This window comes from Manis javanica, chromosome 16, assembly GCF_040802235.1.
Source record: "Manis javanica isolate MJ-LG chromosome 16, MJ_LKY, whole genome shotgun sequence".
NCBI lineage: Eukaryota > Metazoa > Chordata > Mammalia > Pholidota > Manidae > Manis > Manis javanica.
In genome coordinates, this window is record NC_133171.1 from 3,601,047 (window position 1) to 3,616,210 (window position 15,164).

The 15,164-nt window shown below is 42.7% G+C and overlaps 1 protein-coding gene across 1 annotated transcript in view; it reads right to left on the minus strand.

Moving 5' to 3' along the window:
• SYCP2L (synaptonemal complex protein 2 like) overlaps window positions 1-15,164 on the minus strand; it is a 98,940-nt gene that overhangs the window by 4,037 nt on the left and 79,739 nt on the right. The window contains exons 26-30 of the mRNA XM_073224608.1: window positions 10,288-10,389; window positions 9,159-9,265; window positions 8,243-8,334; window positions 6,357-6,456; window positions 6,197-6,255 (exon numbers count right to left, since the gene is read on the minus strand). Of these exons, the coding sequence (XP_073080709.1) occupies window positions 6,197-6,255; window positions 6,357-6,456; window positions 8,243-8,334; window positions 9,159-9,265; window positions 10,288-10,389 (460 nt within the window). The remainder of the gene's footprint in view (window positions 1-6,196; window positions 6,256-6,356; window positions 6,457-8,242; window positions 8,335-9,158; window positions 9,266-10,287; window positions 10,390-15,164) is intronic.

Sequence of the window (15,164 nt, forward strand, 5' to 3'; positions counted from 1 at the left end):
CCATCATTGAAAAGACAAACAACAACAAATGTTGGTGAGGTTGTGGAGAAAGGGGAACCCTCCTATGCTGCTGGTGGGAATGTAAACTAGTTCAACCATTGCGGAAAGCAGTATGGAGGTTCCTCAGAATGCTCAAAATAGAAATACCATTTGACCCAGGAATTCCACTTGTAGGAATTCACCCTAAGAATGCAGCACTCCAGTTTGAAAAAGACAGATGCACCCCTATGTTTATCACTGCACTGTTTACAATAGCCAAGATACGGAAACAACCTAAATGTCCATCAGTAGATGAATAAAGAAGATGTGGTACATATACACAATGAAATATTACGCAGCCATAAGAAAAAATCAGATCCTACCATTTGCAACAACATGGATGGAGCCAGAGGGTATTATGCTCAGTGAAATAAGCCAAGCGGTGAAGGACAAGTACCAAATGATTTCACTCATATGGGGAGTATAAGAACAAAGGAAAACTGAAGGAACAAAACAGCAGCAGAATCACAGAACCCAAGAATGGACTAACAGTTACCAAAGGGAAAGGGACTGGGGACGATGGGTCAGAAGGGAGGGATAAGGGCGGGGAAAAGAAAAAGGACATTACGATGAACATGTATAGTGCATGGGGGACACGGGGAGGGCTGTGCAACACAGAGAAGACAAGTAGTGATTTTACAGCATCTTACTACGCAGATGGACAGTGACTATGAAGGGGTATGTCGGGGGGACTTGGTGAAGGGGGAACCTAGTAAACATAATGTTCTTTCTGTAATTGTAGATTAATGATACCAAAATAAAAAAATTAAAAAAAGCACCCACTTCTTTTGCTCTCAAGTAAAATGAAACAAAACACACCTGTTATTATAATTACTGTACTCTTTAAGGCAAATGGAATTGTATTTTTATAAAAATGTGTTTGGATATGGTGGACTTAGGGACTCTAGTTCAGACCTCTGAATGGAAGAGAATCCCAAGTCGTCATCTGTATAGAAGCCCCACTGTTCAGTGCTGTAGGAATGAGCAAAACTATTCAAAGGGTCCAATGGTGCAAGAGGGTTGCCCTTAAAGTGACAAAATCCAAGAGTGGAGTAGTTAGTGCCTAGCCTACACAGCCCGAATTTACTTAACTTGGTGGGCCTCACCACACTGCCTGAAGGCTCATGGAATGGGGGCCCGTGAGCTGCAGGCCCCTCCAGGGAAGCACTAGGACTCACAGGGCTAATTCTGTAAACATCCTCCCTTAATACTCTCTCAAAGTCAGTGCCATCCAGCCCGGAACCCCTCTCTGCCTCAGCAACTGCCAAAAGACAGCTGTGGCCATGGCCATCGATGCTGCTGGATCCCGCCTCCCGGGCCCACAACCCCCATCCTCCCCATGGCTCCCTCTCCCACCCCTACAGCTCTGGCTGTCAGCACACCCTCTAATACCCTTGGCCTCTCCTCGGGAGAGAGCATCTCCCTCCTCCTCCTTGGGACTAACATGTGGCTGACTGCTGAGGTTGCCCCTCTCAATTCCAAGTGTTCTCCCCCCTGCTGTCCTATTACTTCAGGGCCGTCCTTGCTCCCCATGGCCGACTGCGGCTCCCCCTCCTGTCAAAGCTGCCCTCCTGACACTAGGCCATCCCTCTCAGTGATGCCCCTGCCCCCTGCCCCCTTGTGCACTCAGCGCCAGTCCCTGCCAGCCTTCAGTTACCACAACAGCATCTGGAAAGACCCAGATCGGCCCTCTGGCTCCTCCACGCCCCCCAGAGCATTTTCCTCGCCTTGCCACGGCTAAGCCCTTGCAGATGTTGTCATCAGACTCCCACCTCCGAGATCTTGATTCCTGGCATCTCACTTTCTGGCTACACCTTCCTGGCCTTTCTAAGTCACCTGTGCACCACCCCACAGCTTCTGACCCACTGAGACTGTCAATCCGCTGACGGCCCCTTATGGACTGAACATTGTGTCCCCCACCTCTCCGGTGCATATGCTGAACCCCCTCCCACCACGTGATGGCATCAGGAAGTGGAGTGTAATTGGGAGTAATTAGGATTAAATGAGGTCGTGAGTGTAGAGCCCTCGAGAGTGGGGTTAGTGTCCTAGTAGTCAGGAGAGAGCTTGTTTCCTTGTCTCAGTTTCTTTTCTCTCCTCTCTCCCTTGTGAGAATCGACACTGTTATGTTACTGAGTCTCCTCATCCATTGGTCCTGATTTTAGGAGTAAAGCATTTAGAGCATTTCTCCATTAAGCATGAGACTGGCTTTTCATACTACAAAACACCTAGTTACTAATATTTCACTCGGTTTTATAAAAATTCAAACAGATGTAGAATTTTTTTCAAATGTCTCTTGAAATATGTGGAGGAAAATAGTGATTTTCCTCCCTATTTCTATTAGTAATTCATGTATTAATAGATTCCCTAATACCAAACCATCTTGTACCTCTGGCATAAATCTCACTTGGCCATGACATATTATACCTTTAATAAGTTGCTATAAATTATGTTTGCCAATATTTTGCTTGGAATTTTGGCTTAGTTTTTAAGTGAGATTGTTTTATGGTTCTATGTGAATTTTTGCTGGATTTGGTATTGTAATGCAGGATTCATAAAAAGATATGGGGATTTCCACTGTTCTTCGATGTAATGGAATAGTACTAAAGCACTATTTGGTCAATAGACAAAGTTGTAAAGTCCGTCTTCAAAGGACCAGTGATGCAGTCTGGTTCACATATATTTTATGTGGTATGTTTATGGGGCAGTTATTTTTTTAATCAACTTTCTCTATTCTGTGAATATTTGCCTAAGTTTTCCCATCTACTTTGTTTGTTAAATTATATCTGTTTTTTTATATCGTATTTTCCTGGAAAATTATTCATTATTCCAGGTTCTCATTAAAACCTGGATGTCCATAGACATCTGGAAGCTAAAGTTTAACAAATGAACTTCTGCCAGGTCCACACTTTCCTCCCACGGCAAGACCAACCTCTCTCTCTTGTTGGCAGCGCCGTGCATCAAACTGCTTAAACACAGAGACCTAGCAGTTTTCCTTATTTCTCCTTCTTTTATCTATGGCTCCCATCTGTCACAGATTTATTGATCCAGCTCCAAAATGTATCTGGAATCTCTCCATTTCTCAGCGCCTCCAAGTCCTACAGTAGATCTTCCTTCTTATAATGTTCACTTAATCAATTCTCAACAGGGCAGCTAGAACAAATTCTTTAAATATAAATCAAATTATATGACCCTCATCCCCAATACCTCTGCTCAAAACCTATCAATATTTGCCTTCACCCTTGGTACAAAATTCAGACTCCTCACCATGGTCAGTGAGGCCTTACCTCCCTGAGAGTTGGCTATGTGCCCAACTCCATCCGACTACCCACTTACACCAGTGCGATGCAAGGATGTCCAGTTCCTCCCATCCTGAAACCTCATCCTAAATGCCATTTTCTCAGAGAGGCCTCATCCTATATGAGTTAATACTTCACACCATGGCTCTCTGCCAAAAGCACCTTGTTTGTATTCATCAAAGCACTTAGTAAACTTGAGATTATTTTATCTCTCTTCTGTCTTTGCTCCAGGCCTTTATTTGTAATGCGGGTAGGAACATGCCTGTGTGTTACCCATTGTTTCTCCCTGTTTAGCACGGTGCTCAAAGCACAGTGCTATAACTCAGTTATAAATATTTAGTGAATAAAAGAATGACCCAGATCCAAAAGGATAATTTCTAGGATGGGAGATACTGTGAAAAAGGAGGAAGCTCAGTGGAAGGGATGTGGTATGGACAGTGTCAGGGAAGCGCCCGCCTCTCCTGCTCCAATTCACATCAGCAGAACACAGCAACCCTTTGTACCTACCCCAGGATGAATGAAAGCGGGCTTTGGCTTTCCCCACGAAGGCTGAATTGGATCAAGCCTAAAATTGGTCCATCTCATTATATTCATATTAGGAAATCAAAAAATAAGAATACATATATGTACCCACACATACCACAGAGTTATTTCATAGATTGCTATACTGGGTGTTGGCCAAGGAGGGCTGGTGACCACTCCAGGAAATCAGCACAAGAGGCTGATATTTTCATTTGCTTCTACTTTATCCGTTATCTCTGTCATCATCACTAGCCCACAACGTATGCTGAGGCATCTCATGACCACCATGCAAAGCACTGAATCCCTGTCTCCTTGCAGCACTGTGCAGGAGATGAAATCTAGTCTGAGGGATGTCCTTATCCCCTAGAAAAACAGGTAAAGCCTCACTGACCTGCAAATGTGACAGAAGGAGAGACACTGTATACCAACCAGATCCGGACACTGAATCTCGACCAAGCAAATCAGTCTAAGTCCCATGGGCACCCCTCGCTCTTAGCCCAGACCCCAGTACACGGTGAGCCCCCAGTGTGAGCTGAGAGGACCGCCATTACCCCATCGGCAAGCCACAGGGTGGTCTCCTTAGGTGTCTGCAGTACAGGAGAGCAAATGCCAAGCCCTGAGAGATGTTTATCTAGAAGCTGTTTTTGTTCTCTGAGGTACTGTAAATTTACACAGGCACATGTTATCAAGGGAGACGGATGCAAATGGTAACTAACATGCTACAGTGTAATCTGTGTAACAAATCACTGAAGAGACAGTTGTCTAAAATCTTGGGTTTAAGCAAAATAAGTGAATTCTCCAGGTTCCAGAAGTTAAGGGGATATAATCCTCTCTCATGCTTACTATAACATTGCTTTATATCAGCAGTTCTCAAAGTGTGAACCTTTGGGACACCCCCCCTTAAGGGATACCTTTCCTTGGGGATCGCTAAGAAAACTAAATTTCCAAAGATTCTATGAGGTCAAAACTATTTTGTTAAATAGGGTAATAATGCTGACACTATTTGCTGTTTTCGTTCTTCCTCTCCCACAAGCATGTCGTGGAGTTTCCCAGAGGCTACCTGATATATGGTATCACAAGGCATTGAATTCAGAAGCAGAAATGAGAAGGTAGGTATCTTTTATTAAGCCAGACATTAAAGAGATTTGCAAAAACATAAAATGATGCTACTCTTCTCATGTTTTTCTTGTTTTGAAAAATCTGGGTGTCTTTCATAAAAAATCTATTATTTGTATCTATATTTAAAGGTTTATTTCTATTATTTTTAAATAAATATTTTTAAATTTTCAGTCTCAGTTTTTAACAAGGAAAATACCCATAGATCTAACCCATAAAGCAAAAGCTCTTTGGGGATCCTCAATGCATTTAAAGGTATTAGGAAGTCCTGAAATCAAGAAATTTGAGAACCATTCACAACCAAAGGTTTAAAAGGTTTTCAGTAGTAAAAAGGTTTTAAAAGGATATCCGCTTCAATCACATATAATGGTATATGGGTGGAGACTGTGTGTGAAAGAATTTTGAAAACCTATAGTCCATACTGTCATTATTATTAATGAACTAACTGTAGTAACAGAAGGATGGACAACTCAATATTTTAAAGTTCCCTTGTTGTTCAAAATATATGGTGTGATCAGAATAATGTTCTTCCTAAACTGTTTGACTTCAATTTCTGTGACAGAAGCCAATTCTCTACTGGCAGGTAAAGCCTTAGTTACAACTGTACATAGGGACTCCTGTTGATTGTTCAGACAGGAAGAAAACAGTAGAATTTCTCCCAGCACAGAAGCAGAGCAGTGAAGGGCCATATTGTCATCTCCCCACTCCCTGCATCTAGAGAATGGAGGGGTCTTCCAAATGGGTAGGAAGCAGTGGCCTCAGGATATACGCTGAGTAATTTCAGAGAAAGGGACGTGTACCAGGATAAGCCCAGTTGTTGTTAAATATCCATATATATACATATGTAGGATATTAGAGCACATTGTATCAAGACTACAATGCAATATATAACTGAAAATCGATTGTTTACTCAGAAATTAAATATTATTCTCAAAATCTACTCATTCTAACTTTTAAAAAAATTGCTTCAAAATAAAACAATTTGGAGCAAAACCACTAAAGTTTGAATGATCCTGTTTATGCTTTCCAAAATTTATATTCTAGATTGATATCCTGAGCCACTCTCTATATCCTCAGAGTGCCACAGAAGTGGCTGGTTGAAAAGATGCAGCTAGTTAGCCACTTATATGAAGTTTTACCAATGTCAACCACCTACATTCCAGCTAAAGCATTACCTCATACATCAACTAAGATGTTTCTAGAAAGAATATTTTAAAAAATACCTCAGCACTTGCAGATCACAGAATGATTTCAGATCATCAGACTGTTTCCCCCAAAATTCCTAAAATTGAACAAAAGGTTTGTTTAAGTAGTTAGCAGTTATTCTATGCTGGAACAGATCCTCTTAAGTAGTAGAAAATGTTCCAAATCAAAAGAACTTACCAGAACATCCTCCTCAAGGTGTTTCAGAGCCTGAATGTCCTGCTCAAGATTATTAAGCTCTTGAAGAACGAAACTGTGAAACTGCTCTAGTTTATTCAGTCTGATAAAAGTAAAAGCAACAAATTTCACTGGGACTGCTTGGATGTGACAAAGGACACTCTTAATGAATCTGCTTATTGCAAGAATACTTGATATGCTTCTCTAAACAGCTCCTGTTTTGAGAACACATGTCTCTTTTCCATCCCGTTACTGCTGGCCCATCCTCACCCCCAGAAACTTAACTGTGCAAACTTTGATTTAAGCTTTCAACAGAAGCCCAGGGGAAGCTGGTATTTCAAAATCATACTTAGCAGGGCAAAAGAGAGATGACTCCTGGGAAAAGGAGGTGGAGGCCACAACTGGGCAAGAAGCCGATGTGTCATCACCACGGCTCTACTGCTTCTTCCTCCTTCCACTTGCTCCCCTTTCTCCTGCCATAACCCACCCCTAAAGCTGCCACTGGCTAATAAGCTCTTTTCCACCTCTACATTTTAGTTCTGCAATTTCTACCACCGCTGTTCTAACCACCATAAAAACTGTGTATTTGTTTGCTTGCTCAGCTCTGCCTCCCAGGTTAGGCTGAAAGTTGCCCGCTGGCAAGAAAGCTCCTAACGCTCATTCTCACGGCTCTCCTGCACTCAGCACGGGGCCAGGCCCCAGTGCCCCTCAGTGTGCTTTTGCTAAATGAAAACATGGATGAATGTATGCCCCCTAAAAGACAACAGTTGCACAAGTCCAAAGTCCTTCGTAGGCCTGTTTTGAGAATCAAATGACATTTCATGGATGAAAGTTTGAAAGGAAATACATTCCTATTCATATTTATATTCTGCCCAAAGAAACTTTCTACTTCAGTTAAGCGAACTGATCTGCTATAGCTTTTTCTCCCTCCTTCACTGACAGGCCATTCTCTCCAACAAGGAACCGTCCCTGTACCTGCCCTCCCTATACCATTCAAGTCTGTTTCCCAAAGCTCCCTCCAGAAGCGCTTCCACTGTAATGGCTCTGGATTAACTCGAATCACTACAGAAATCCATCTCTCCATTATTCTTTCCCACCTTTCACATCTCTCTGAAATCTTGGCACCTTTGTGTTTCTTGCCATATGGTCACAGGAGTGTGTGCATTTGCACAGTTGTGCATCTGTGCACATGAATGTGTGGTCTTTTTTATTGTGGAAAAATATACATAACATAATATATACCCTTTAAACCATTAATAAGTGCACATTTCAGTGGTCTTAAATACATTCATAATGTTGGACAACTACCATTACTATCCATTTCCGTAATTTTCCTTCATCCCAAACAGACTTCATAGTAATTAAACACTAACTTCCCATTTCCCATTCCCCCAACCCTTGGTAACCTCTATTCTGCCTTCCATCTCTATGAATTTGCCTATGATAGATATTTCTTATGAGTGGAATCATATAATACTATCCTTTTATGTCTGGCTTTTTTCACTGAGCATAATGTCCTCACAGTTCATCTAAGTTCTAGCATGTGTCAGAATTTCATTCCTTTTCAAGGCTGAGTAATATCCTACTGCGTGATTATACCACGTATCATTGACCTAGCATTTCTTACATATATATCTGGGCTGCTTACCTTGCTTGCACAACTGGACTATGAATTTTCAAGGACAGTATAGTATTTTGGGATTGTATAGTGGCTGACCATGAAGAGGCTTAAGGGGCGCTTTAGTTCAACCCCTCATCGAAGAACCCGAACTCTGGAAGTGGTAAGCACGTATCAAACCTCACATCTGCTCAACTCTCAACTCAAGATTCCATCAATGCTGTTTGTGAACAATCATACTTAGGAACTTGTTTTGAAACCAAACACTTACTTGCACTGATGTATCTGGTTTAAAAGTTTTATTAGGCAATCCGGGGCTTGCTCTGCACGTTTTGAATAAAGTGTACTCCTTCTGTACCTAAGCTAAATCATAACAACAAAATCACAATGATCACATTTGGGTTAATCAAAACCACATAAATTGAGCTCAGGCTTTACATTAAAAAGATGCCACCAGCACATAATATTCATAGAAACGTTACTGCTAAAGAACTGTGATCAGGCACCATGTTAATTACCTTCCTATACAATAAAGATAAGCTAAGCAGCAGAACTCATATTCAGGCTCTCAATATACATACTGAAATAACAGCCCATTATAAATTAGCTTACATTGATATTGCAGAAAATAAGATTTTGGAGATCTTCCAGGTTAGTTAAATGAATGCAAGTTAGGGTAAGACACTTTTGTCAAGTGTCAACTCATTAGGGATTTATAAACAATAGCGAAAAAGAAAAAGAAAGGACTGAAATTTTTCCAAAGCTCATCTTGCAGACAAGGTTCTGGGGCAATGTACAAAGATTTGCCACACTCCTCTGACCGCCCACCCACTGCCTACCTGCATCTTTTCCCAGACACCTCCTTATCCACATAGTTCCCTCTCCCGCCTCCTCCTTTTCTGTCACTGTGACCAAATCATTGCCTCCCGGCAGTTCAGTCGGAGAACGCCACCGACGAACCAAAACAGAGAGTCTGATCCCCATACAGGCCCATCCGGTCCCACTGCAGCAAATGAAATAGGTAAACCACACATCACAAAGGCACCGAAATCAGTGACCACAGCTAAGGAAATGTACCTCCCAACAGACTTCACACAAGCAGGATAATAATGGTACTGACAAATAATAGGAACTTATCACTTGACAGGCATGATGAGATAGCTTTTCATTTTTGGGGGCATTTTTACCTCGTATTTTCTTTTCAGTTCTCTTGTGAAGTTTTCAAAGGTTGTAACAACAGCAGAAGCATTTGAGTTCTCTGGCACAACGGCTAGAGATGGAGTAGAAATGCCTTCTGAGCAATAAGAAGAGAATATAAAATAAAACTAACAAAGTGCTCGAAGTCACAGCACCCAGTCCTTCAGCTCCCCAGAGGATGGACAGTCAGCCAGAGCACAAAAACACAAATATGAACCATGGAAGCCCCTCTGGCTGCCTGGGCATGACGGCCATGCAGCTGACCCCGGCCATGGGGGACGAGGCTGGCTAGGGCCAAGAGTCCTCAGGCTGTTTCCCATAAAAACCTCACTCTCTGGCAAGTGCTCATGTCATCCAAACTTCCCCAGCACTTTTAACTGAAGCAACTGATACTAGGTTTAAGAAGTGGGCTGAGCCGTTTTAAGAGGTTTTATGGGGAAGGTGATGGGTAGGGCATTTCTATGGGCGAATGCCGGCACACCACCTTCTGGGTCCAGATGTTTTATGAGGGCTCCTGAGGGGTCTGGTACCATTCTATAGGATTTACATATATCAACTCATTTAATCCTCACAAAGCCCTCGTGAAGTAGGTAGGCACTGTTCTTGTGCACATTTAGCAGAGAGATCTAATAACCTGCGTGAGCTGGTGTACCAACAGCTCCAGAATTGGAACCCAGGTCAAGTGGCTCTTAGTCGATGCCCGCTAGTACCTCTGGGCTTCAAAGCTACAGGGGCATCACTCATCAGAAAGCAGCCCCTCATGCACTTATTTCAGATCAGTCTCCTGTATTGGTCTGGAGTGAATGATTCTAACACAAAAGTTTAGTTACTAACTGTCAACTAAGGTAGAAACCTATATGTTTAAGAATGCTTAGGCCCTGAAAATTGCCACAGAAGAGCTAAGGGACAGAAATCGAACTGTTAGAAGGAGATGGTGCCTGCTTTTATCTATAATTTGTGTAACAATTTACTTGTCTCTGAAAGGACGAAATGTTTAGTTTTTAGGGTTCTGCAGCTACTATGATCTTACAACTGTAACTCTCTTGCAATTCTTTTTGGTAAGTGCTTACACATTTGCCACGCTCTTGCTTCAGCAGCTGCCTGGGCCCATGAGGTTACCTGCCAAGCCTGGTTCTTCTGTCACCAAGGAAAGGGATTCTGGAGCATCACCGTCTTCCAATTTTGACTGTTTCCACTTCGCATAACTATCACCTGCTATGTCTAAAGGCAAGCATAGCACATTAAACCACACACACATTGCTTTTATCTCAAGTTTACCTTGTCCTCTTTTCACCATTTAACATGTAACCTTGAGGAGCAGCCAGTGAAACTTGCTATCTACTTGTTACTAACAACTTAACATTTGGCACATTGTTTAAGAACAACGCAAGCATCAAAGCACTAAGTCTACTGAAGCCCGAAAGAGGACACAGGGGAACAGGTGTGCCTTTTGATGAGATCTGTAACATTTAGGAACATTTCTGCTTAGCGAGGTACAGGCTCACTCCAACCAAACGCGGTAACTGTTGGCACCAAAAACACTCCCAGGGCTGCGGCTGAGGTTTCCAGGCTGAGGGCCCCGTGGGAGCTCGCCGGATCCCCCTGCGGAGCGCGCCACCTGCTGGTGACGCTGGGGCTTCAGCTCCGCACGGAGGGCGGCCTCGTCTTGCTTGGCTCTTCCTAGCTAGCTCAGTAATTTTGAGCGCTTCTGCTCACGAGGTTTAAACAGACTCTTTTCAATTCAGCTCCTACAATGCTTTCACTGCAAGCATGTCCCCAGCCGATCCAAGACCTCCCGATCTCGTCACGGGCCCCACCATTGTCAGTAGAGCAGGAGCATCAGGCTGGACACCCACTTCTCCTTACAGTCCACCTCTCCTCCATCACCAAGGCCTGAGGTCCTGCCTGTAGAGGAATCCATACCTCTTTCTGCGTTCCCACTCTGGGACCCTGTCCAATCTCATCTCTCACATGCCTTCCTCAGCTGTCACCTCCCAGCTCTCTCTGAGCTCTCCTCAGCAGCGAATTTGCATTGCTGGCTGCCGATCACAAGACCCACTCAGTTCTGTTCCTCCCCACTCAAACCACTCTCTCTTCTCCGCCACTCACTTAGAGGCTACACACACACGTAGCTGGGACGTCATCTGGCTTTGCCCCTCTCCTCACATGCCCTGCTGGACACTAATGATTTTCCCTCTGAAAGTTCTAGAATCCCATTTCATTAATTCACGCAGTGAATGTTTGAATGTTATTATCTGGAGGGCATAGAGTGAAGAAGCTAAGAGCACGGTTCTCTTCCTCCACTCTGGTTCTACCTGGTCTCCTGCAGCTCTTCAAACAACCCAGGCCCATGCTCACCTCCAGGCCTCTGCACCTGCTGCCCTTCTACATCCTTGCCCCATGTATCCGCAGTATGGTTTCCTATGGTCAACCAACCTCAAATCTCATTACAAACCCCACATCTTCTTAACCCCCTTCCCTGCCTAATTTTCCCAACCTTTAGCACAGTATGACACAGTACATGTCTTAACTTTCTTTGTGCACCATCTGTGCCCCCCACTAGAAGGTAAGCTCCAGTGAGGGCAGGCATCTTGCCTGTTTTGTCCACTAGACTATCTAACACCCAGGAAAGTGCCTGGTACATGGTGGACACTCAGAAGGCATTCACTGAATGGATGCATGAATACTGCAGAACATCCAAGCTCCTACAAAATAAGATATAAGATAACTTATATCCAAAAAGAGGATCTCAATAAAATACATAAGAATTTATTCTAATTGTCTTTACAGAGAAGGAGAGTAGACCTAGAGGGACATCAAAAACTTTAGAGACTTGAATAACTATTACATAAATATTAAATGGAAATTAATACAATTTAGCATTTTAAGATCTGCTAATATACTTTTGAGAGGAATTGCAAACATTTTAATTTTTAGAAATAGAGCCATAATAGGAAATATCAGTCATTAACTTCAAGAGGACACAAGGGAAAGAAAAAGAATAATGCTGTTAAAATTATGCAAAGTAAAGAGTACTCAGTGTTAAAGCAGCTTATACTCTGTGGCAAAATAGAAGATAAATTTTTAAGAAAAATGAATCACCTAGGCTTAAATGTCAATTTAGATTATTTTCCATTGAAGGAAAAAAAAAGGAAGCAGCAAAATGAGAGAGTTAATAAATACCGAACTGAAAGAAAAGGATGACTCAAGAGCAAGAGTAAATTAACAATACAGGAGAGATACACAAAATGATCACGTCTAAATGATGACCTCGGTTGGCTGCACTAAGCTGAAAATCTCACTATAGTGCACATTCCCACTCCACAGCACTTGGAAAAGAAAGGGCAAATATGCAGCCTTTCTGTAATAAAAACAAAGCAGGAAGGAGCCACCATCTCTTCCTTCTCACTGCTCTTAGGTTCAGGTGTGTTCAGCTCAAAGTCTGGATGGATATTTTCTAGCAGGTTTCATTGCTTCAAAAGGAAAAGGTTTTTAAAAATCAAGGTACAAATCCCAGGTACAGCTCTGCCCTTCTCTTCCAGCCTCAGACAAACAGCACGCATGCTTGAATCTCTCATTCAGTCAGGGCCCAAAGAAAGGAGTCCAGCTAGATCCACCCACATGCGGATGGACAGTCACTGTATCTCTTTCTCTACTGCCTGTCCTGTCCCTTCTAGATTTTTTTTTTCTGACAACATATTTGTAGTAAGAGCTCAAAGCATGGCCTTGAATTTTGATTTACTGCATCCATGCACCACCCACGGTAAGGCAGGGTGTCTGTCAGCACAGACAATAGCTGCGTCCGCTGGAGGAATCCGGGAATACTGTACATCACCTGGATGCCCCATAAATGAGTTGCTTGGAATTTGTGAACTTAACTAACACGGGATCATCCAGATGGACCCCTTCAGGGAAATGAAACTAGTTTGGCATGTAGAATGCTTTTTGAGGAAGCAATAGTGTAAAGCACTTTGCTGATAACAGAGGAGTGGCTCTCCAGAGAAAAAAAAACCCTCTAGAGAAACCAGTACATTCACGAGAAGCCACAAGTCATCAGTGGTGTGGCTGGCTCAGCTTTGTTTCCATTGTAACTGTTCACGTTTTAATCAGTGTGTTCCAACAGTCTCACGAAGGGGTTAACACTACAGTACACCTCACAAATGAATACAAACAGTCAGTTGTGGCTGAAAGTAGAGTGTTCCCAAACAAATGCTAACTCCATTTGTTTGTTGGTGACTGGCAGGCTGGCAGAGGAGGCATGATCTTGCTTTTTGCCATTTCCATGAAAACTGAAGACTTCTTCAATTCAAGGAGCTTTTGGATTTATTTTGGGTGGACTATGGGACACAATTTTCAGTGAACACAGTTTGCTGTCTATATTGCATTTATTTATTCATACTTCGGATAAAACTATTTTTAATGTTACACAGAACCAACCCTATGGCTAATAGCCAAGTTCCTGTAAGTTAAGGGACTTTTAAAATCTTATGCTGAAGTGACACCCTGTGGCCTAGAATGATAAAGGCCAACAGCCTTCACTAGGCAAGAACAGAGACTTCTTCACTTGAAGATCCTCCCTGTAACATTTACAGCACTTTCCCAACACCAGTTCCTTTAATTACTCTACCAATGTGTACTGTACTGGTAATTGTCCTCTGATGGGGACAATTCAACTATTGTTTGTATGGACTAATACATTTTAATATCTGTAAATCAATTAAGAATATTTGTTGACTATGCATAAGTGATTATTTGAAAATGGAATTATGCAGAGGTTCACTATTAAATGCTAGGATTTTCTAAGTTTCTTACACTGGTCCTTTGGCAAAAAACATTGAATGTTCTATACACCAGACACCAAACTAGGCATTCATAGCACCGAATGGAACAAAGGAACTATCCTCCTGACTCTTTCCCAGTTCTGGAGGTTTTTCCAAAAAGTTTGTTCAGAAAAATGTAAAACTATACGTTATCTTGTTTGCTTACAGTTCTGGGAACATAGCACATTAGAAGTTCCGGGGTAAATATTAGAACACAAGTTGATGATCAAACATAGCTGAATATGAGGGTTTTTTTTTTTTTACTTTCTTCCCTCCAAAGAACACTGCCTTTGAAAATCACCTGCAGACAAGAGCGTCTCTGTGGAAGTCTGGGAGGGACTATCTAAATTCTAGCACAATAGCAGGGAAGTTCTAGCACAATAGAGCAAAAATATAAATAAAAATAAATCCAAGATTGGACACTCTGAAGAGAATAACTGTAAGTTTCACTTTATCCACATCACCACTCGTCCAGGGGCACAGCTCAGTGCCAAGAGAGACCTCTTGGCCCATCATTCCTCCTACGGGACAAAGTGAATGCATTGGAGTGAGCAGTTTCCCATCCAGAAAACTGAGCTGCACTATATGACTAGGGGGATTGGGAGGGCTGAGAGAACAGAATCCAGGGCTCTTGGACTACATCAAGAGCATGCAGATCCTACTGACCACTTCAGACTCCATCAGGAAACCTGCACATGAGCCACTGGGGATACCTCACCTACAGAGTACCCAGACACAACAAACACTCCACGTGCCTCACCTACACACAGCGCCACCCTGTGGTCAATTCCATCTGCACACCATCTGAGGGCATTGCCTGCAAGCCTTTGAAGAAAGCTGGTATAATTGCAAGATTTGGAGAAAGGACACAACTTCAGCATTCAGCACTACCCTAAGGAAAGCCACAGGAGGCTGTCAGCACCTAGGCTGGCTCTGCAGGACTAAGAGAAGGCATACAGTCTTAGGAATTCCCCCACACAGGGAATAAGAAGTGTGGAGCAGGTGTATCAATAAGAAAGTTCTGAGAAAGCCTCAGAATCCCTAGCAGAGCTATTTCTCTCCCAAAGCCAGTCAGTAAAGACTGAAGGGATTGACAGCTTTTTCAAATATCAAGACAGCAATACAAAACTTCAAGGAACATGAAAACTCAAAGAAACAACATCCCCAAAGGAACAC